Source organism: Lepisosteus oculatus, chromosome 22 (assembly GCF_040954835.1).
Source record: "Lepisosteus oculatus isolate fLepOcu1 chromosome 22, fLepOcu1.hap2, whole genome shotgun sequence".
Classification (NCBI taxonomy): domain Eukaryota; kingdom Metazoa; phylum Chordata; class Actinopteri; order Semionotiformes; family Lepisosteidae; genus Lepisosteus; species Lepisosteus oculatus.
Window position 1 is genome coordinate 2,129,712 of NC_090717.1, and position 23,068 is coordinate 2,152,779.

Sequence of the window (23,068 nt, forward strand, 5' to 3'; positions counted from 1 at the left end):
AAAAACTCTGCTTAAGCAAGTTACTATCTTAGTTAATAAGACAACTACAGGAACACATGACAGAGGTCTTGGATTGCACGTTTTTTTTAAATAAAATTTTAAAGAACGAAATTAAGAAACCCTATAATTTTAATACTACAGTTTTAACAGAGAGTGTGAAATGTTAATACATTTCTCTGATCACCACTAACGCTATGAATCATTTTCTCTTGGTACAGTTCTTACCTTTTTCTCAGTGGAGGACAGACTCTCCCCCACACCGTCTTCAGCACAGCCTCCCTGAGAGCGGGGCTCCCCCAGATGTACAGTCCGGGGGTACAGGTTGAAGAAAATCTCAACATCAAACTTAGAGGGTTCCTGGCAGTGTTCGCGAACATGTACGTAGATCTGGCCAACTGGACCACGATCATGTAGTAAAAGTAAGGACACCAGAGCGCCAGGAAGCAGACTACCACCACGATGATGAGTCTCAGGGACTCTTTCTTGCTGTCTCTCTCTGGACCCGGCGGCTCCCGAGCAATCTGGTATTTAGCAATGAGGTACAGCTTCACGTTCATCAGCACTTTTGCGATTATTATTGCCTGGAGCGACAAAGTACCGTAAGCGCTCACTTTTTTAGCAACGTCAATGGTAACGATATTCTGAACCGTTAACATGAAGTAAGTGTAAAACCAGGCGAAAAAGCATAGTTGTATAGCTACAGTCCGAGTTATATAACGACTGTAAGTATAAGGATAAGCTACCGCAAGGAATCGGTCCACCTGTGCAGACATGATGGTCAGAATATTGACTCCCAGTAGCGAAGGCACTATGTAATAGGTGCCGTTTTTGGACGGATAGCCCTCCTGCACATCAAACAGTCCGATGTAGTAACCGCCTAACCCGGTCAGAGTGTCAGATATGCTGGTGTTCAGCATGAAAATAAACCTGTTTTGACCTCGAAGTGACTTTGTACAAATAATACCCAACACCACCGAGCCAGCCATGAGAACAGCACTGGTAGCAATTAGTAGATTGGTTATAAAAATGAAATAATCTGCAGCGTCATTAAAGTCCACCGCTAACGGCACAGTGAGGTTCAGAGAAATCATCGTGTGGTAAAATGAATATCTGAGGACGCTGCTCTTGAATTTTAATAAGCATATTACACACAGGAGATTTGACGTGTTACACGGCATCTGAATGTCTGGAGCTTCGTGTCTCCTGTGAATAATTAACTCTCCATCTGTTCACGAGGAATGACGCCATTGAAGAATGAGCTGCTTTGCGAATGTATGAGGAGTATTTTAGTGTAAAAGGTTTTGGTTTTACCCATTTGGTTAATATGCAGCCGCCTGGCCACAGGACGAGGAGGCTGGACTCCCCACTAAGACAGAGGAGTTCACCAAGGGGAAACTGCACAGGTGGAGATGGGGGAGGAGGCGGAAAAGAGCGAGAGGAGATGCGTGTGAGCGCTGAGTCACATCAAAGTGTTTAAACAGAAGTCGGTAACGATTGTGATTAGGAGCAGCTGGATGAGCTGTTATTTCTCAGTTTGAGTCCAGCAGTTTCAAGTTGTTTGCATTTTGCATACCGATCAATGTCATGAGCTGAGGTGGTCGTTTATAACAAAGTCAAAATGACTGAATGGACAAAGAACTTCAATCAGTGCCGCTCTGTACAGAGAGGAATCTATTAACACGGAGTGTGGTTATTAACGTGTTTTTGACGTAGAGAGGACAGTAGATGCAGCTGTATCATTAACATGAAATAAATTTATGATTTATCCCGAGCTCATCTCTGTACATACCGAATGGCTTCCTCTCGATTATCACATCTATATTGTTGAGCAAAAAAATCACGTACTCTATATTATTCCGTCACAGGTTGAATTTTTTTCAGTCGTGATTGTAATGAATAATTGTGTCAAGGGAGCAGTCAGTCCTGTACAACTACCAGGTATGAACAGAAGATGGCGCCAATTATCTTTAAGACCGGGTGCAGCATTGTTTCCCTCGAGGATTCAGACGGCTGTAGCTGAGCAGGTCAAATATATGACTGGACTGTAATTCATAGTCCTACAGCCTGATCTGTTCTTCTCGGTTTCGTAGTTTTTTGTTAAAAGTAACGTCTAACCATGAAAGCTGTTGTAAGCTTAATTATATCTGTTACCGTGGAGACAGAATTGCAACCTACTTAATTTTACGGAGTGTTTGCAGTTCTCTGTTCAAGGCAAAACTGCAAGCACACACGTTAGGTTTTCGTAGTAATTTGAGGAATTAAAAAGACAATTTTTTTCAGTGCCTCTGAATGTCTTTGAATGCCCCTGAAACATTACGTTTAACACAAAAGCTTTTTTAACTTTTTTATTTTATTTTACGGTATATCTGTGTGAAAACATTTTGTTCATACTTTATACACCGCCTTCCAAAATACCAGGGACTGCGGTTTTCCTAAAGATGTATATTGTCTTTCTGAACTAGTGGACTGTTAGCTGCCCAGCATGAGAGATGAACTTCAACCTGTCCAAGTGTCACTACTTTGCTGGGGACCAATTAGTTATATTCTAGAGATATACAGGTATGTACTCTGTAAAAAACAATCACAGAAGTTTAGTAATTTAGTGTTTGAATGAAACATACTTTATGTAGTAAAGAAAAATCAATTATTTTGACTTATTAGTTGTGAGAAGGCGAAGTTTGTTGAAATCAGTCCTAACAAATTAATGAGGCAAATAATATCTTAAATTGTAGATATAACCAAGGATCTTCCATTCCTAATATGCAGTATAAGAAATGATCAGGCTCCAGAGAAAAACACCAGTACTAATGAAAGTGAAAGTGTACTTCATGGCTAAGTACCAGATTGCTCGTCGTTATCTTCCATTGAGAAGCTGTCACGCCGTCTACAGCTAGAGGGCGCCCCTACTCTGTCCTGTCCCTAGTTTCCTGTGCTTTGCTTGTCATTCCGGTGTGTCTCTGTCTAGGGGTATATATCTCCTGGTCACCCTTTCCTCTTCACTCAGCATTGAGGTTCGGATGTCCTGAGACCGGCCTAGCACCAGGTCGCCCCACGTCCATAGCCTGAGGGCATAGGTTTGTATACGGCATTTCCTGAATAGCTGAGCCCGGGCTAACCCCCGTCTCTCCGCTACGGTAGGGTCTTTTACGCTCTCCTGCCATTCCACGGTTTGTCCCTTCCGACATCCGTGACAGAAGCACTAATCAGTGGCATAGTGGCATGGTAGCGAGATTTCAGTCCGCCCCCCTCAGAGTTTCAGACACCCCTTACAGATTTTTCCCCTGGCGCCGGCTCTCAATGTGGAAAATACATTTGGAGCCTGAAATCAGTTCATGGAGCACATTATGAGGCCAGTTAATAAGACAACACTGGAGTAAAAGGCAGGAGTTCAGAGCGCCAGGAAGCAGGAAGAACACACGGGTGAGAGCCCTCATTTGCATATATGGGGTGTCACGGTAAGGTGAACCCTAGAGTGAACCAGTGTCTCTAGTGGTCGTCAGTTAGTGAACCAGTAGTTCCTCGCTCCAGGTGTTAGAAGTCTCTGCACAGTTCCTCCGTGGTCTCGCACTCTGCAGCTTCCCTGGTGCTGCCTGTGTCGTCTCCAGGGTCCCGTGGAAATTCCGAGACCCCTCTGTCTTGTCTCAGGTGTTTTTATCCCTCTCCTTAGCCAATCCCTTTCAGGGGGCTTTCCACCGTCCCTGACAGAATCGGGTTTGCCCAGGATTTTTCCAGGAGGAAGCTTGTGTTGTTGGACTGTGAGGGTCCCAAGCTAGGTGTTATGGGACCTTATAAGTTCATTGTTCACTCTCCGGCTCTCCCTCTTCCTCCCTTGGTCTGGCTAAAACTGGCTCAGCGACTGGGCTGTAACTGCTGTACAGTTCTACTCAACTAATGCAATGAAACATTCTTACAAATTTATTTTCTACCTTTTTCTTAGTACTAGACATCTCCACACCCGTTCAGCACAGCCTCCCTGAGAGCGGGGCTCCCCCAGATGTACAGCCCGGGGCTACTAGTTGAGGTGAACCTTAGCTTCATGGTCACAGGGTGGCTGGCGCTGCTCTTAAACAAGTATCTGTCTCTGGTCAACTCAGCCGCGATAACTGCGTAAAAGCCAGGAGTCCAGAGCGCCAGGAAGCAGACTACCACCACGATGATGAGTCTCAGGGACTCTTTCTTGCTGTCTCTCTCTGGACCCGGCGGCTCACGCGAAATTTAGTATTCAGAGATGAGGTACAGTTTCATCACTTTCAACAGTACTGTCGTGATTATTATTGGTAAATTAGTACAAGGAATCGGTGCACCTGTGCAAACAAGATGGTCAGATTATTGACTCCCAGTAGCGAAGGCTGGACAGCCCTCCTGCACTTCAAATGTGGATTAAGTTTCAGACATGCTGTGTTCAGCATTTAATTTTACTTTTACATCTTTAAAATTAGTGTCAGAGATCTCCCCCACAACAAATGTGTTTGGAATAGCCTTTTCCTAAAAATTTCCCAGAATAAGATGTTAGACAACGGATATGTGTAGGATGTCAAAATACCCATGAACACAAGATGGCGCAATAACCTTTTATAGCGTGTGAATTACACTTCAACCTGCCCAAGTGTCTGTGAGCTGAACTTCGCTCGGGAACAAGTACTGTAGGAGTATTCAAGAGATCCACGTGCTCTTTGCAAACAATTACAGCAGTGTAAATATGAACCGTTCAGATTAAACAAATATATATTTTTCAAAGTAAAATCTGCTTTGATGATTTGTTACCAGACTTAATCATTTTCAAATTCAAAATCCTTAGGTCGATTTCTAATTTGATTTTTACATCTTGAAATCGCAATGCGTGAGACGTCCACAATTTCAATTGGCAATAGCATTGCATCGGGAAATGATCACGTTCTGCTACATAGTAAGATGGTAGATCGGTGGCTCTGTGGCTAAGGATCTGTGCCTGTGGCTGGGAGGTTGCCGGTTCAAATCCCGCAGCCGGCAGAGGAATCCTACTCCGTTGGGGCCCTGAGCAAGGCCCTTAACCCCAACTGCTCCAGGGGTGCTGTACAATGGCTGATCCTGAATTCTGACCCCAAGCATCTCTCCCTGTCTGTGTGTCTAATGGAGAGCAAGCTGGGGTATGCGAAAAGACACATTCCTAATGCAGGAAATTGTAAAGGGCATATAAACCAACATTAACATTAGATAACATATGGTTCGGATTTCAAAAGAAAACAAATGTAACACTTATTTTCGATATGACTCCCTTCCTGACATCGGGTGTAGTTTCATTACCAAAGCTGAGCTAATTAAGAATGTGATTGAACAGAGTGTTTGAGTCTGAACGGTGAGATTCCAGACACTAAAGACACTGGGAGTGACGAACGAGAGACAGAAAGATAGGAATCAAAATGAAGGTAAATTAATAGTCTCCGATTCTTGTTAAATTCGCTTTTACTACTATAAAAAGTGGTAGGAGAGGGTTTTCCATGTGATTGAGCTCTTCAGCAGACACGTGTGAATATTTATTTTTTTAAAATACTTTAAAATATTTTTTTTAATGAAAAAAAGTTTCTCGATAAGTAGTCTAATATTCTAATGAAAATCAAACGGTCAAACGGCAGAAATATTCTGACCCAAGTCATCAAACGTATTGAAGTTTCACAGGGTGCTCGACTCTACAATGTTGTTCAGTTATGACGCTGATGACGTTTTCAGTTTCACTTCGTTATATTCTGCTATTTTGCGGACTTTTTGCATCCGGGCCGGTCCTGGAAAACAGAAAAGATTTTTACATGTAACATTTTAAGCCTTCATCTTGTATCCAGATTCTGAGGTTTCGGGTGGCGTTTCAACAGCAGTTTGGCTGCAGGGATGATTCATGTGCTGTTCTGTGCACACTCCGTTTCAGAAGGTGAATGTCTGACTGCTTTTGAATTTTCCTAAGGATTAAAGATGATTTTCTCCTTGTGTTTGGAAACCATCTTTTCTGTTTCAAGTCTGATTGTCAAAGGAAAGGAGTCTCCGAGGCCGCTGACCATCCTCACTCTCATGGCTATATTTCACTCATTATGTACAGTAGTTTATTTACCCAATATATATATATATTTGTTGCAGTTCGACTCATCAAATAAAAGATGTCTTGCCTGAAGACCGTCAGGGAGGGGGAGTATATGAGTGTGTGTGAGAGACGGTATAGGTGTTTGTGTGTGTTCTGAATCCTATTTTATTCACCTTATGAGGGTACTCATCATGTTATCTCTCACTGTTTAGCATCAACAACAACATCGCTGTCGCGATGTGGCGTTTGAAGAAGAGGCTTATACAGTAGTTGTAGAAGGCTCTCTACTACTGCTGGAGCTGAAAGCGATTTCTTGTCAGAAGAGATGATCACTTTGTCTGAGATGAACTGTGTGGTGCTCAACCTCTTTACCGGTGCCAGTTTGTAAGAGTTCATAGCGTTATTTACGTCCAGCCCTTTATAGACTGTGTGTTGACGAACTTCTCTTCATCAGTGCATAACTCCCGTCCTTTATAAAATGAACTGGATCTCTGTGAAATTCAGAGTGGACCAGAAGGTCTGTCCTCTGCTACCCTGGAGCTCCTGGGAGCAATTAACACGTGTTAATTCTCTGAGCAGCGTCATAGTGGGGTTTTCAAGCAAAACGTCATTAAACTGGTTATTTAAATTTTTGTAAACGAAGAGGTGGATAATCTTAGGATTAACATTATGAACTTTACTTAAAATTAGGGAGGCTTATAATTAGAAGTACAAATCTGCTATATCTACTCGATTTTAAAACAATTGAAGTATAATTAGTCAATGAAACCCATTAGTGTTACTAAAACATAAATTTGTACTACATTAAAAATGCCCAATGATTCCAATTGTGCACCACTCCACACAAATATGAAAAGGGATGTTTCGAACATTCTCGATTAGTTTTTATAAAATCATACGAATTGCAATTCAGAAGGCTTCGCTTACTACAAGACGGTGTCATAACTCTGAACGCGCCACTCTTTCATGAAATGTCAAGAAACTTCTTACAACTCCCCTCTCAGATCTTTTAAAGGTGTTTGTGACGCATCATTTACATCATGTAGACAATGCGTGGACACGATCTCTGCAATTTCCCTTACGGGATCAATAAAGTATGTATATATCAGGGAGACTGATTGACAGTAAGGATAAAGAGTTAAAGGTGTAGATTTTAAGTCGAGGAGTATTCTATTTAAATTATACAATATTTTTTTAAGACCTCCTTTAGAATATGATGCACAGTTTTGGTCTCTTTACAGAAATCAGATTGTCGCCCCGGAATCAGACCGGAGGAGATGAACCGGATACATCCTTGAGGCAGACTCACTGAGCAAGGCACTGAGCCCCGTGCCCTCCAAAAGACACATTTCAAAATCTGTACTGCTCAAATTATCTCAGACACGTTATGTTTATAAAGGCAACGAGAGAAGGGTATCAAAATGTTTTTCATTAAAGAACTAAATAACTCCGTCTGCAAAATCAGCCTTACCTCATTGCTTAATTAAAAGTGACTCAATGGGGGTTATTGATCTAAATGTGTGCATTATTAGATATCATTGTTTATTTTTCTATATTTTAAATTAATACATTATCTATGAATTGGCTTCATTACTCTGCTCTCCTCCCCACTGAGAGCTGGTGTGTGGGGAGCGTTCTGGCGCACTATGGCTGCCGTCGCATCATCCAGGTGGGGCTGCACATTGGTGGTGGTGGAGGGGAGTCCCCATTACCTGTAAAGGGCTTTGAGTGGAGTGTCCAGAAAAGCGCTATATAAGTGTAAGCTTATATAGCGCAATTATTATTATTATTATTATTATGATTATTATCTTCCTAGTTTACGTCATCATAATACCCAAACTCTACATGAAAAGCAGCGCTGCTCAGCTCTTTACATTGGCGAACCGCAGATTGAAACTAGTTCCTCACACACTCATACACTTCTTAAAACCGAGAACAGGCGGTCTTTATCCGAATGGTTGTGGGAGTGTGGAACAACGGGCTTGATTACAAACCGGTCGGGTGATGCCCTGACATTTTAACAAAACGGCTGGATGAGGTGTTTGGAGAAATGAGCTGCTAACGACTAAACGGGGAAGACGGTTATATCGGGGTCTTGTCCTTTGTTACTTTTTATTATGTTAAAAACACATAGGAATGTTATGAAACCAATTACGGAACAGAAAAATAATCTTTGTGTGAGATCTCAAAGAGCAAAGAAGGAATTTTATTTTTAATTCAACTGAGAATATAGTTCTCACAATTTTCTGTTCGACTGGACAGTACCTTGATACAGTTCTTACCTTTTTCTCAGTGGAGGACAGACTCTCCCCCACACCGTCTTCAGCACAGCCTCCCTGAGAGCGGGGCTCCCCCAGATGTACAGTCCGGGGGTACAGGTTGAAGTGAATCTTATCATCACGGTAAAAGGGTCTGTGGCGCAGTTCGTGAACATGTATCTAGACCCGGTCATCTGAACCACGATAACGTAGTAAAAGCGAGGAGTACAGAGCGCCAGGAAGCAGACTACCACCACGATGATGAGTCTCAGGGACTCTTTCTTGCTGTCTCTCTCTGGACCCGGCGGCTCACGAGCAATCTGGTATTTAGCGATGAGGTACAGTTTCACGTTCATCAGCACTTTTGCGATTATTATTGCCTGGAGTGACAATGTGCCGTAAGCTTTTATTTTTGCAGCAACTTCGACAGTAACGAGGTTCTGTACCGTTAATGAGAGGTACGTGTAAAACCAGCAGAAAACACAAACTCCTATAACTACAGTCCTGGTTATATAACGACTGTAAATAAAAGGATAAACTACTGCAAGGAATCGGTCCACCTGTGCAGACAAGATTGTCAGAATATTGACAGCCAGTAGCAAAGGCATGATGGAATAGGTGCCGTTTCTGGACGGATACCCCTCCTGCACATCAAACAGTCCGATGTAGTAACCACCTACCCCAGACAGAGTGTCGCATATGCTTGTGTTCAGCATGAAAATGAATCTGTTTTGAGCTCGAAGTGACTTTTTAAAAATAATACCCAACACAACCGAGACAGCCACGAGAACAGCACTGGTAGCAATTAGTAGATTTGCTATAAAAATGAAATAATCTGCAGCTTCATTAAAGTCCACCGCTAACGGAACAGTGAGGTTCAGAGAAATCATCGCTTGGTAAAATGAATATCTGAGGACGCCGCTCTTGAGTTTTAATAGACGAATTACACACAGGAGATTTCACGTGTTACACGGTATCTGAATGTCTGGGGCTTCCTGTCTCCTGAGAATAATTAACTCTCTATCTGTTCACGAGGAATGACGCCATCGGAGAATGAGCTGCTCTGCGAATGTATGAGGAGTATTTTAGTGTAATAGGTTTTGGTATTACCCGTTTGGTTAATATGCAGCCGCCTGGCCACAGGACGAGGAGGCTGGACTCCCCACTAAGACAGAGGAGTTCACCAAGGGGAAACTGCACAGGTGGAGATGGGGGAGGAGGCGGAAAAGAGCGAGAGGAGATGGAGATGTGTGTGATAGCTGAGTCACATCAAAGTGTTCTGTGTTTAAACAGAAGTCGGTAACGATTGTGATTAGAAGCAGCTGGATGAGTTATTTCTTTGTTTCAAGTTGTTTGCATTTTGTCTGGCAGTTGCATACCGATCAATGTCATGAGCTGAGGTGGTCGTTTATAACAAAGTCAAAATGACTGAATGAACAAAGAACTTCAATCAGTGCTGCTCTGTACAGAGAGGAATCTATTAACACGGAGTGTAGTTATTAACGTGTTTTTGACGTAGAGAGGACAGTAGATGCAGCTGTATCATTTACATGAAATAATTCAAATGATTTATCCCGAGCTCATCTCTGTACATACCAGATGGCTTCCTCTCGATTATCACCTTTATCTCGTTGAGCAAAACAATCGTGTACTCTATATTATTCCGTCACAGGTTGAATTTTCTTCAGTCGTGATTGTAATGAATAATTGATGTCAAGGGAGCAGTCAGTCCTGTACAACTACCAGGTATGAACAGAAGATGGCGCCAATGATCCTTAAGACCGGGTGCAGTATTGTTTCTCTCAAGGAGTCAGACGGCTGTAGCTTAGCAGGTCAAATATGACTGGACTGTAATTGATATTCCTACAGCCTGATCTGTCCTTCTCGGTTTCGTAGTTTTTTTTTGTAAAAAATAACGTCTGACTATGAAAGCTGTTGTAATCTTAATTATAGTTTTAACCGTGGAGACAGAATTGCAACCTGCTTAATTTTACGGAGTGTTTGCTGTTCTCTGTTCAAGGCAAGACTGCAAGCACACACGTTAGGTTTTCGTAGGAATTTGAAGAAGTAAAAAAACTTTTTTCAGCGTCTCTGAATGTCTTTGAATGCCCCTGAAACGTTGTGCAACACAAAAACTCTTTTAACTTTTTAATTTTTATTTATATCTGTTTGAAAACATTTTGTTCATACTGTATCCACCGCCTTCCAAAATACCAGGAAATGCGGTTTTCCTAAAAATGTTTCTTGTCTGTCTGAACTAGTGGACCGTTAGCGGCCCAGCATGAGAGATGAACCTCAACCTACCCAAGTGTCTCACTACTTCGCTGTGAACCAATTAGTTATATTCTAGAGATATACAGGTATGAACTCTGTAAGGAACAATCACAGAAGTTTAGTAATTTAGTGTTTGAATGAAACATACTTTATGTAGTAAAGAAGAATCAATTCTTTTGACTTATTAGTTGTGAGAAGGTGAAGTGTGTTGCAATCGGTCCTAACAAATGAATGAGGCAAATAATAGCGTAACGCTTACGGCCACCATTCAGTGTGAAAGATGGCTTACCAGAGTGGTGACGTCATTTCTCTTTAGCTCACCAGGCTGGGTCCCTGTTGAGTGACGTCGGAGGCCCGGGTTCGCGTCCCCGATCTGTGCAGGCAGCGGGCAAGGGCGCCCATCTGAACTCTGTAGCATTACCGTATCTTAAATTGTAGATATAACCAAGGATCTTCCATTCCTGATATGCAGTATAAGAAATTATCAGGCTATAGAGAAAAACACCAGTACTAATAATAAAGTACTAATTTACTTCATCGCTAAATATCAAATTCCATTATGAAGCTGTCACGCCCTCTACAGCTGAGGGCGCTCCTTCTGTCGTGTCCCTAGTTTGTCATTCCGGTGTGTCACTGTCTGGGATATATATATATCCTTAGATGATCATGATAATCTCATTTCTGTAAACATCGAATGTCTTTCTCTTTAGTGTAACCCTCAAAGCTAAGATATAATTTCTAGTGCTCTGTCGTAAGGTTTTTTTTTCAGGTGAGCTTTCCATCCCGCGGAACTGCCTACCCATGAACACAAGATGGCGCAATAACCCTTTATAGCGTGTGAATTACACTTCAACCGGCCCAAGTGTCTGTTGAACTTCGAGGGGGAACAATTACAGTAGGTGTATTCAAGAGATACACGAGCTCTGTGCAAACAATTACAGTAGTGTAAATATGAATCGTTCAAATGAAACAAATATATCTTTTGCAAAGTAAAATCTGCTTTAATGATTTGTTACCAGACTTAATCATTTTTAAATTCAAAATCCTTAGGTCGATTTCTAATTTCATTTTTACATCTTGAAAATCGCAATGTGTGAGACGTCCACAATTTTTTTAAATTGGCAAATTTCATAGCATCGTGAAATGATCACGTTCTGTTACACAATAAGATGGTAGACAACATATGGTTCGGATTTCAAAAGAAATCAAATGTAACACTTATTTTCGATATGACTTCATGTGTAGTTTCATCTCCAAAGCTGAGATAATTAAGAATGTGATTGAACAGACTGTTTGAGTCTGAACGGTGAGATTCCAGACACTAAAGACACTGGGAGTGACGAACGAGAGACAGAAAGGTAGGAATCAAAATGAAGATAAATTAATAGTCTCCGATTCTTGTTAAATTCGCTTCTACTACTATAAAAAGTGGTAGGAGAGGGTTTTCCATGTGATTGAGCTCTTCAGCAGACACGGTGAGAACAGAAATTCATAAAAACATTTCCCAAACCCCATCTGATTTATAACGTGTGAATATTTATTTTTGAAAAATAAAAAAAAAATTCTCGATAAGTAGTCTAATATTCTAATGAAAATCAAACGGTCAAACTGCAGAAATATTCTGATCAAAGTCATCAAACGTATTGAGGTTTCACAGGGTGCTCGACTCTACAATGTTGTTCAGTTATGACGCTGATGACGTTATCAGTTTCCCTTCGTTATATTCGGCTATTTTGGGGACTTTTTGAGTCCGGGTCGGTCCTGGAAAACAGAAAAGATTTTTACATGTAACATTTTAAGCCTTCATCTTGTATCCAGATTCTGAGGTTTCGGGTGGCGTTTCAACAGCAGTTTGGCTGCAGGGATGATTCATGTGCTGTTCTGTGCGCACTCCGTTTCAGAACATGAATATCTGACTGCTTTTGAGTTGGCCAAAAGATAAGAGATTAAGTTTTTTCCCTTGTGTTTGGGAACAATGTTTCCGGTTTCACGTTTGATTGTCAAAGGAAAGGAGTCTCCGCGGCCGCGGACTTTCCTCACTCTCGTGATTATATTTCGCTCATTATGTCGTTTATTTACCCAATTTTTTAGTTTTTGTTGGTTGCAGTCCGACTCATCAACAAAAGATGTCTTGCCTGAAGACCGTCAGCAAGGGGGAGTACGTGTGTGTGTGTGAGAGAGACGGTATAGGTGTCTGTGTGTGTTCTGAATCCTATTTTATTCACCTTATGAGGGTACTCATCAAGTTATCTCTCACTGTTGAGCATCAACAGCAAGATCACTGTCGGGGTCAGTCGTTTGAAGAAGAGATGGGCTCTCTACTATTGCTGGAGCTGGCGGTGATTTCTTGTCAGAAGAGGTGAATACTTTGTCTGAGGTGAAGCGTCTGCTGCTCAACCTCTTAACCGGTGCCAGTTTGTAAGAGTTCATAGCGTTAAATACGTCCAGACCTCTATAGACTCTGTGTTAAAACCTGCTCTTCATCAGTGCATAACTCCCTTCCTTTATAAAAGTAACTGGATCTCTGTAAAATTCAGAGTGGACCTGAAGGTCTGTCCTCTTTATAATTCAAACACACTGCGGCACCGTGCCCTCCAGAAGACACATTTCAAAGTCTGTACTCCTCAAATTATCTCAGACATGTTATGTTCATAAAGGCAACGAGAGAAGGGTATCAACATGTTTTTCATTAAAGAACTAAATAACTCCATCTGCAAAAGCAGCATTAGTTCATTGCTTAATTGAAACTGACTCAATGTGGGTTACGAATCTAAATTTTGCATGATTGGATATCATTCTGTTTATTTTTCTATATTTTAAATTGATACTTTACCTTCATAATTTTCTTCATTATAATACCCAAACCCTACATGAAAAACAGCGCTGCTCAGCTCTTTACATTGACCGGCGAACCGCGGTTTGAAACTAGTTCCTCACACACTCATACACTTCTTAAAACCGAGAACAGGCGGTCTTTACCCAAATGGTGAACATGATTACAAAAAGTTCGGGTAAGGCCCTGGCATTTTTAGAAAACATTTGGATTAGGTCTTTGGAGAAATGAGCTGCTAACGACTAAACGGGGAAGACTGGCATATCGGGGTCTTGTTATTTGTTACTTTTTATTAAGTTAAACATATAAGAATGTTATGAGACCCATTACGCAGTCAAATACGCAACAGAAAAATCATCTTTGTGTGGGATCTTAAAGAGCAAAGAAGGGATTTTATTTATAATACAACTGAGGATATAGTTCTCACAATTTTCTGTTCGACGGGACAGTTCCTTGATACAGTTCTTACCTTTTTCTCAGTGGAGGACAGACTCTCACCCACACCGTCTCCAGCACAGCCTCCCTGAGAGCGGGGCTCCCCCAGATGTATAGTCCGGGGGTACTAGTTGAAGTGAATCTTATCATCACGATAAAGGGGTCTGTGGCACAGTTCGTGAACAAGTATCTAGACCCAGTCATCTGAACTATGATAATGTAGTAAAAGCGAGGAGTCCAGAGCGCCAGGAAGCAGACTACCACCACGAAGATGAGTCTCAGGGACTCTTTCTTGCTGTCTCTCTCTGGACCCGGCGGCTCACGAGCAATCTGGTATTTAGCGATGAGGTACAGTTTCACATTCATCAGCACTTTTGCGATTATTATTGCCTGGAGTGACAATGTGCCGTAAGCCTTTATTTTTGCAGCAACTTCGACAGTAACGAGGTTCTGTACCGTTAATGAGAAATAAGTGTAAAACCAGCAGAAAACACAAACTCCTATAACTACAGTCCTGGTTATATAACGACTGTAAGCATAAGGATAAACTACAGCAAGGAAACGGTCCACCTGTGCAGACATGATGGTCAGAATATTGACAGCCAGCAGCGAAGGCACGATGGAATAGGTGCCGTTTCTGGACGGATAGCCCTCCTGCACATCAAACAGTCCGATGTAGTAACCACTTACCCCAGACAGGGTATCGCAGATGCTTGTGTTCAGCATGAAAATGAATCTGTTTTGAGCTCGAAGTGACTTTTTAAAAATAATACCCAACACAACCGAGCCAGCCACGAGAACAGCACTGGTAGCAATTAGTAGATTTGCTATAAAAATGAAATAATCTGCAGCTTCATTAAAGTCCACCGCTAACGGCACAGTGAGGTTCAGCGAAATCATCGCTTGGTAAAATGAATATCTGAGGACGCTGCTCTTGAGTTTTAATAGGCGAATTACACACAGGAGATTTCACGTGTTACACGGTATCTGAATGTCTGGGGCTTCCTGTCTCCTGAGAATAATTAACTCTCTATCTGTTCACGAGGAATGACGCCATCGGAGAATGAGCTGCTTTGCGAATGTATGTGGAGTATTTTAGTGTAATAGGTTTTGGTTTTACCCGTTTGGTTAATATGCAGCCGCCTGGCCACAGGACGAGGAGGCTGGACTCCCCACTAAGACAGGGGGAAACTGCACAGGTGGAGATGGGGGAGGAGGCGGAAAAAAGCGAGAGGAGAACGGTTGTGATTAGGAGCTATATGAGTCGTTATCCCTCAGTTTGAGTCGAGCAGTTTCGTGTTTGCATTTTGTCTGACAGATGCATACCGATCAATGTCATGAGCTTTGAAAAAAAAGTCAAAAGGACTAAATGAACAAAGATCTTAGAAGGCTGAGATCAGTGCAGCTCTGTACAGAGAAGAACATATTTTACACTCCGTGTATTTATAAACGTGAATTGATGACGTAACGAGGACTGTGGAAGCTGCTCTATCATAAACATGAAATGATCAATAATATAAAATAATAAATACAAGAGTAGCTTATCTCTGTACAAACCGAATGGCTTCATTTTGATTTTAACCTGTCCTGTAGAACTACCATGTATGGACTGAAGATGGCGGCAAAAGTCTTTAATACCGAATTCAGTACTGTTTCTCTCACAGCTATATCTGAGCAGGTCAAATGACTGGACTGCAATTGATATCCCCGCAGCCTGATCTGTTCCTCTCGATTTTTTTAGTTTTTGTAAAAAATAACGTCTATCTACGAATGCTGTTGTAAGTTTAATTATAGCTGTAGTCGCAAGACTGCAAGCAAACACGTTCGGTTTTCGTGGTTATTTAAGAAATTTCAAAAATCGTCTGTCGGTGCCTCTGAATGAGTTTGGATGCCCCTGGAATGTTACGGTCAACACAAAGGTTTAAAAACATCAACAGAAGTTATATTTTTAAAACTGTCAAGTAGAGCACTTCACAAATGAGGGGCTACTGCTGAAAAAATATTGGGGTCTTAGTGTACGACGTTGAGTATACCAGAGCCAGCGGAAGGATGAATATGTAACTCTTGAAGGCACAAAGGAGAGCCTAAGTTTGAGACAGTTGTGTTTTCACTGCGGTGCACACATTTCTCATTAACTTGAAAGAAAGGCTTGAGGTCACTGTACAAAATCATGAAAAGGATCCAAAAGGTTTCTCCAGAAATCTTTTCGTTTTATTCAGTTTATGTTTATGGTTTCAGTTTATAGGCTGTTTGCCTATGTTTTGAGAAGATGAGAGACATTTAAAACCATGGACCAGGTGTCTCAGACCCAAAGCCAGAGGGCCTGAGTGTCTGCTGGTTTTTCCTCCAACCTGCGTAATCAATGAAAGAAAACAACCTCATTATCCTCCTCGTTAGACGTGTGGGATCTTCTTAAGGTCTTTAACAGTTCATTATCGAAAACATTCACTTCATGAAAGGTGCATCTAGTTGTGAAACACGCAGGAGCCTGTTTAGAAATGCTACTGTTAAGCAGTTAATTCAATTATTAGACCAACTATGCAATAGAGCTGAGAAGGCCTAGTTTCTTGCAATAGGTTCTAAGGTAGCGCACTCGTTTAGAATGGAGCTGCCTGCGAACAACTCGGTTCACCTCCAGTTACAGTAGTACGCTGAAACAAATGACTGAAGTGAATAATATCTTCATTGTAGGTATAACCAGCGATCTTCCAATATTACCGTTAATAAGATAAATAAAAAATGGACCGACTGTGCAACAGACCTGAGAAAGAATTCAAATTAACAAAGAGACCATATCCTATGGGATTTACAGGTATTAGACCTCTGTTATATATATATATCAATCAATGTTAAAAAATATTTATTTGACAGATTACATGATAAAGCTTTGGTTTACATGAAGCAGACAGGAAGTTGAAGATTTGGGATTAGGAATGCGAGACGTTGTATACCTGAAGCTCTGCCTGCATTAATAAATGTACAAGATATAACCTGCATCATTTAAAAAGGGAAGGTTTACTGTTCCCAGTGATCATCACGTTAAATCTGCTATTTAGTGTTGATTTGAGACATACCTGTTCCGACAGGGGTTTGATTAATCAGTGCTTTAACTCGGGCACTTCTACTACTAATAATTTAAACACAGCACGTCTCCAATAAAGATCACGAGGCACTTTAGAAGAAAAAGAAGAAACAGTTCAATATAGTCGATAATAAAATGAGTCCGTCTTTCTGATGAGAGGTTAAACCGAGGTCCTGACTCTCGGTGGTCATTAAAGATCCCTGGGCATTTCTCAATAAGAGTAGGGAGTTATCCCGGTGTCCCGTCCAAATCCCCACCCTCGGCCTTTACCGTGGCCTCCAAATTGTCCCCATGTCCAAGGGGTACCCTGCCTTGCGCTAGTTGCTTGCCGGGTAGGCGACACCGTATGGTATAAAGCGGTTTGGCAAATGACATGATATAAAATGAGTACAATAAACACAAGAGACTACTGCACACGGGAAGCGCAGTAGAGGAAGTTATGGACAGGTACAGAAGAAACCTTTCTGAACACGAAAGTTTTGAGTTTGGATTTGAATGCGCTCAGTGTAGGTGATTCCCTGATATTCTTACTCATGCTATCACAAGATGTACATACTTGAACCTACTGTCTAGCGTCTGAAATGTACCTGTTTAAAATTTGCCTTCCAAATTCACCTGCAGTATTTTTAGTTCCCTGCAGCAGGGGTGCTCAACCGTACTAACCGCAAGTTCAGCTGGAGATGAACTCCAGATATGACCGAATTAACTAGTCCGCAATATAGTATGCAGCTGCGTGCAAAAAAATTCTTACTGTAAGTAAGAAAGACCTTCGCAGCCCTGCACAATTTGTCTCTTTAGTCTAAAATGAAGGTACAAAATGACATGTACAAGAGGCACATACAGTACCATCTCTATACGAATACATATTATCGCTGCCTTCATTCGGCGCACCTTTTTCAAGATCTGGTCCGAAACAAAACCGGTGTTTGAAGTCGATATCGAAACAGTAAAAGAAACACGCGGAGGAAGGCGGTTGTATTGGATTAATTCAGTTGAAAGAATGAGTCTACATTTTGCTACTAATCTATAAAGCCTCAATCCATACATTCCCACTTATTACATCCTAGTAGTTGTGTAACGGGTTATCTGTGGCTTGTATAAAGCAGCGCTCCTGTAAAAATTGTAGCGCACTGTCATGTCAAGTGTCAGTCTACCTGATAACAAAACTGTATCACTTTCGCGAATAATGGAGGGGTTTTCAACAAAAATATGTTTTTGCTGTGTTTGTCAATGTTGAGCTGCACTCTGCATTAAATAATGAAATGAAGGTTTACTGTCCCCAGTTTTCACCATGTTAAATCTGTTATAACGTCGACTTCAAACACGTCTGTTCTTGGCTGGAGCCGAACAACTACAAAAAAACCAAAAACAGCAATCTTAACTCGGAGAGATATTGAGTTTAATGAAACAGAAGTGAAGTCAGATAATGAACAATGCACAATTGAGATATGTGACCAGAAATTGTGCATTCCTGAATATTGGTTCGAGAGGCCATCAAGCTACAGAGAAACAGAACACCACGGAGTAGGACAATTCTGAAACTGAGCCCGAACAAGATAAGATCACTTTATTAGCCATATACAAGTTCTTGCATTAGGAATTTGTCTTTTCGCATACCACAACAGAGTAGAGTTGCTGAATATTCATGAGCAGTTTATTGGGTCAGTACGATCATCGGTTTTACAAGTTTCTCCAACTTAAAACTTTCCTTTTGTTATCTGGTGACTAGCAACCTACAATATCTGAACTGACCCGCCGGATCAAATACTAACCGTACAGTCACTGGGCAGTCAGCTACAGAGGCAGAGAAGATCGGAAGAGCACGGAAAGGCGATATTAATAGTAATAGATGGAAAAAGAAAAGTGTAAACGATCATAATTAAAAGTCATTTGCTAATTGGGGTGATGTGGTTTACCTGGTTTTGGTTTATTGGCTTATCTTCCGGTGGTGCCGAGTTAAGAGTTCAGCTCAGGTGCTGCAGTTGTTTTTAATACCAGAACAACTATTTGTCTGGTGCTTGAAGTCCACTTTGAATCCGCGTGGCTTTATTTCATTTAGATTATTTATGGAAAATGTGCGTTGATAACACAACGGGCACGTCGCATGCTTGACACGAAATCTCTTTTAAGGAAACATTAGGGATTAGTACATAGAGGTCGCCAATTCTGGTCACGGGGGACTTGCCTGTATGAGCTCTACAGTAGGTATCTAGAGATCACAGGTACTTACTTGAAGAGCCTTGGGAAAATTGTTAAAATTAAACCAATAACGAGGTGAAATTAGGTCGTTATGAGCCCGAATGTAGACACACCTACCTTTCAGGACCAGGACTGGAAACCCTGGTTGTTTATTATAGTCAAATATGAACATTTCTTTTGGGACCTGTACAAAGAAGTGCTTAAATATGAACAATCACCTCCTTCAATATTATAATATTTTAACTACTTAATTCTCATATTTACGCCTGGTAGAGGGAAGAAAAAACAGTTCTTCCTGTTGGCGAAAATGACCAGGTGTGGTCTGTCCGCTCCGAATGTGCTAAGTTCTGATCTCCTGACTTCTAGTGCACTACATTCAGAAGCTCTTCTGTACTGTTGCTGTTGCTGTTGCTGTTGCTGTTCCCTTTAAGAGCTTGAGGAGATCCTCCTGGGAAACACAAGAAAAAAAGAAGTTTCATAATTAACTGGCATTTCTTTTAAACAGACTCCTATTTTTGCGTTTAATTTTATACATTTCTAGCTGGAATCGTAACTTTGCTAACAGATGCAGAAACCAAACCAAAAAGCAAGCTACGAGCTCTTTTAATTAATATGACACACTTCTCTGCAGCAGCAAACTGATGCTGAAGACTATTTAAAAATTATATAATCAAGAATTCATTTTTTTTTCTCTAAGAGTCTAACATCTTTGTGGATACTCTAGTCACCACTAAAACTATGAACCATTTTCTTTGGATATACTGTACTTACTTGTTTCTCAGTGGGGGACAGACTCTGCCCCACACTGTCTTCAGCACAGCCTCCCTGAGAGCGGGGCTCCCCCAGATGTACAGTCCGGGGGTACAGGTTGAAGTGAATCGTATCATCATGCTAAAAGGGTCGCTGGCGTAGTTTCTGAACATGTACCTGGATCTGGTCACTTGAAGTACGATAATGTAGTAAAAGCGAGGAGTCCAGAGCGCCAGGAAGCAGACTACCACCACGATGATGAGTCTCAGGGACTCTTTCTTGCTGTCTCTCTCTGGACCCGGCGGCTCCCGCGATATTTGATATTTAGCGATGAGGTACAGTTTCACGTTCATCAGCACTTTCGCGATTATTATTGCCTGGAAAGTCAAAATACCATAAGCGTTCATTTTGGCAGCCACCTCCACAGAAACAAGGTTCTGAATTGCTACTGTTAAGTAAGTGTAAAACCATGCAAAAACGCAAACTTCTATAGCAACAGTTCTAGTTATATAACGTTTGTAAGTATAAGGATAAACCACTGCAAGGAATCGGTCCAGCTGTGCAAACATAATAGTCAGAACGTTGACTCCCAGTAGCGAGGGGAGTATGAAATAAGTACCATTCCTGGACGGATAGCCCTCCTGCACATCAAACAGACCGATGTAGTAACCGCCTACCCCGGTCAGTGTGTCGGTTATGCTGGTGTTCAGCATAAAAATGAACCTGTTTTGTCTTCGGAGTGTCTTTTTACAAACGATTCCCAACACCACCGAGCCCACCACGACAACCGAACTGGTGGCAACTAGTAGATTGGTTATAATAATGAAGAAATCTGCAGCGTTTTTAAAGTCCACCGCTAGCGGCACAGTGAGGTTCAGAGAAATCATCGCTGTGGCTTAGATTCGTGGGAGTGAGCCCGCTGAGATTTTAAATGAGAAGCTGGAGCTGAACGAACCGTTTGTTAAGGGTCCCGGCTACCCTGGGAGCAATTAACACGCAGCCTCAGTCTCCGCCGACAAGTTCGCCTATTGTCTGAGTAGCGTCATAGCTGGGTAATCGAGCAGAAAGTCATTAATTTGATTGTCTTTTTCTACAATTAGTAGTGTTCATTTGTAAACAAAACGATAGATGACGCTTGGAATAACATTACACTGTTTACAGAAATGTAGTGAAGATTGTAAGTAGGAATTTAAGTCTGCTACATAAACTCGGTTCAATTATAATCAGTGCATAGTTACTGAACAAGCGTATTCTGTTTTTTTAAAAACAGATGATAGAAGTGCTGTCAGCGCAACACTCCTCAAATATATGGAAACATATGGTCCGAATTCTGTATGTAGTACTCGATTGGTTTCTTTCAACCTGTATGTAATTCCTGTTACTACAAGAGGTACCATAATCGTTAGCATCCCACACTTTCGTGGAATGTCAAGAAACTCTTCAAAACTCTTCTCTTATTTAATATTTCGTTTTCCTCAGAATATCCCTTTACTGATTCCATTTTAGCGCATAATGTCCTCATTGGTAATCGTGGGAGTTACTACTTTTCAACATTAAACAGAATAAGAAATGTTTGTTTCCTCCCGCAGCCCAAAGACTCACTGGTAGGTTATTGGCCCTCACGTGAGAGTGCGCGCTGGGATGGACTGGCGTCCCGTCCAGGCTGTAGCCTGCCTCGAGCCCTTTGCTTGTCGGGAAAGGCTCCGGCTCACCTGAGACCCTGAATTGGATGAAGCGGTTAGAAAATGGATGGGTGGGATCCAATATTCAACAAACATCACTTCCAGCTGCGGTCACATCACCTTTAAAACGTCATTGGTCCACCTGCACGTGGTGGCCGTTTTCTGATTTTGACCGTCATCAGGCACTGACAAACTAGGAATGGATGTTCATCGAGAGCTGGACTGTTCGCCCACTAACGGGGAACGCGAGCTGGGACAATAGTAGTAGACTCCAGGTGTCTGTGCTCCTCTGAGGAGCCAGTGGTGCGAAACCACAATCCGTGGAATTAGGATAAAACTCCTCTACAGACCAGAAAGTCCCCTTAAAAGCTTAATTCCAGCAGGTCCACTATATCAGCTTTCGTCTTATTTTACATTTTAAAATGTAATAGTCTTTTTTCTAAAGGTCTAAGCAATCTTGGAACTTTGTGAGAGACTTTTACTTATCGTGTTTCTGCATTGAATTCAGGAATCATACAATATGTCTTCTCTTTACTTGTGTATGTATTGGCTTGATGTTTCGCGATGCCCGTCTCGAAAGGTACTCTATAAAAGTAATATCAAATTTAACCTCTGCTTTATAACGATGATAACATTAGGAACATCAATGGATATTAAAAATTTGTAATCCCCCCCCATGAAATGGCTTTCATGTTAACTGAGTGTTTTATCTACCGGATTGAGATCGTGATCAAGAGCGGTGTGTGCGATAGTATGAAACATTGTCTTTTCGGTAGGCATTGTAATGTGCTTTGTGAAAAACGGCAACAGCCCTGCCTGCTCATTGGACATCTACCGTTGGTGGTGATTGCTCTTACCCAGTCCACTCTTACCCGGGTTTAATCATCTCTATATTCAAGCACGTTGTTTTTTAGCGCAATTAACACGCGCTACCACGATAGTACACCAGGAACCACGCTGTCTCTTCTGTTTTTATGATGTCCAGTGTCTCATTCTATGTTTAAATTGGCACTTCTACATAATCACTTCGGTGCTCTGGGTTAAACAAAATGAGCACTTCATGCAGACACCCATTGTCACGGGCTCCCGTAGCCAGAGGGAAGCCTCCACCTGTTTCAGAAGGCGTGGCCATCAGAACTAATTATCCAATCAGCTTTGGATAAAGCCGATCACCACCACACCTTCCAGCTTTAGACTACTTAAGAGTTGATCACAGTTGTATTGGGGAGTTTCTTGATGATCTTCACGTCTACACCTTCGGGACCTCTCTCTTGGGTATCTGGTTCCTGGACTTCGCTTCCCTTCGACTACGATTCTGGACCTCGTTTTACGTCTGGGTGCACCAGGTTTTCTCCACTCGTTCCTTGATCTCTACCAGACGACTGCATAGGGTGTAACAAGTAACATTCAACCAGTGTCCTAGTGGTGTTTAAATACATCAGCAGCAGTGTACCTGCCAAAATGCTTCGGATACTATCCTGCCAAACACCTCATCCCTCCCGCCTG

General features: G+C 41.7%; 4 protein-coding genes across 4 annotated transcripts; all 4 read right to left on the reverse strand.

The window, feature by feature from the left end:
* Positions 1-221: 221 nt before the first annotated feature.
* Positions 222-1,091, reverse strand: LOC107079707 (allatostatin-A receptor-like). Its single transcript, XM_015365861.2, has one exon. The coding sequence runs from the start codon at positions 1,089-1,091 to the stop codon at positions 222-224; it is 870 nt and encodes a 289-aa protein (XP_015221347.2).
* A 7,236-nt stretch (positions 1,092-8,327) lies between these two features.
* Positions 8,328-9,197, reverse strand: LOC107079710 (G-protein coupled receptor 183-like). The gene has a single exon (XM_069182325.1). The coding sequence runs from the start codon at positions 9,195-9,197 to the stop codon at positions 8,328-8,330; it is 870 nt and encodes a 289-aa protein (XP_069038426.1).
* Positions 9,198-13,879: 4,682 nt separating this feature from the next.
* On the reverse strand, positions 13,880-14,749 carry LOC138224509 (G-protein coupled receptor 183-like). Its single transcript, XM_069182326.1, has one exon. It carries the CDS (start codon positions 14,747-14,749, stop codon positions 13,880-13,882), a length of 870 nt encoding a protein of 289 aa, XP_069038427.1.
* A 5,148-nt stretch (positions 14,750-19,897) lies between these two features.
* On the reverse strand, positions 19,898-20,767 carry LOC138224510 (sphingosine 1-phosphate receptor 3-like). Its single transcript, XM_069182327.1, has one exon. It carries the CDS (start codon positions 20,765-20,767, stop codon positions 19,898-19,900), a length of 870 nt encoding a protein of 289 aa, XP_069038428.1.
* Between the last annotated feature and the right edge of the window lie 2,301 nt (positions 20,768-23,068).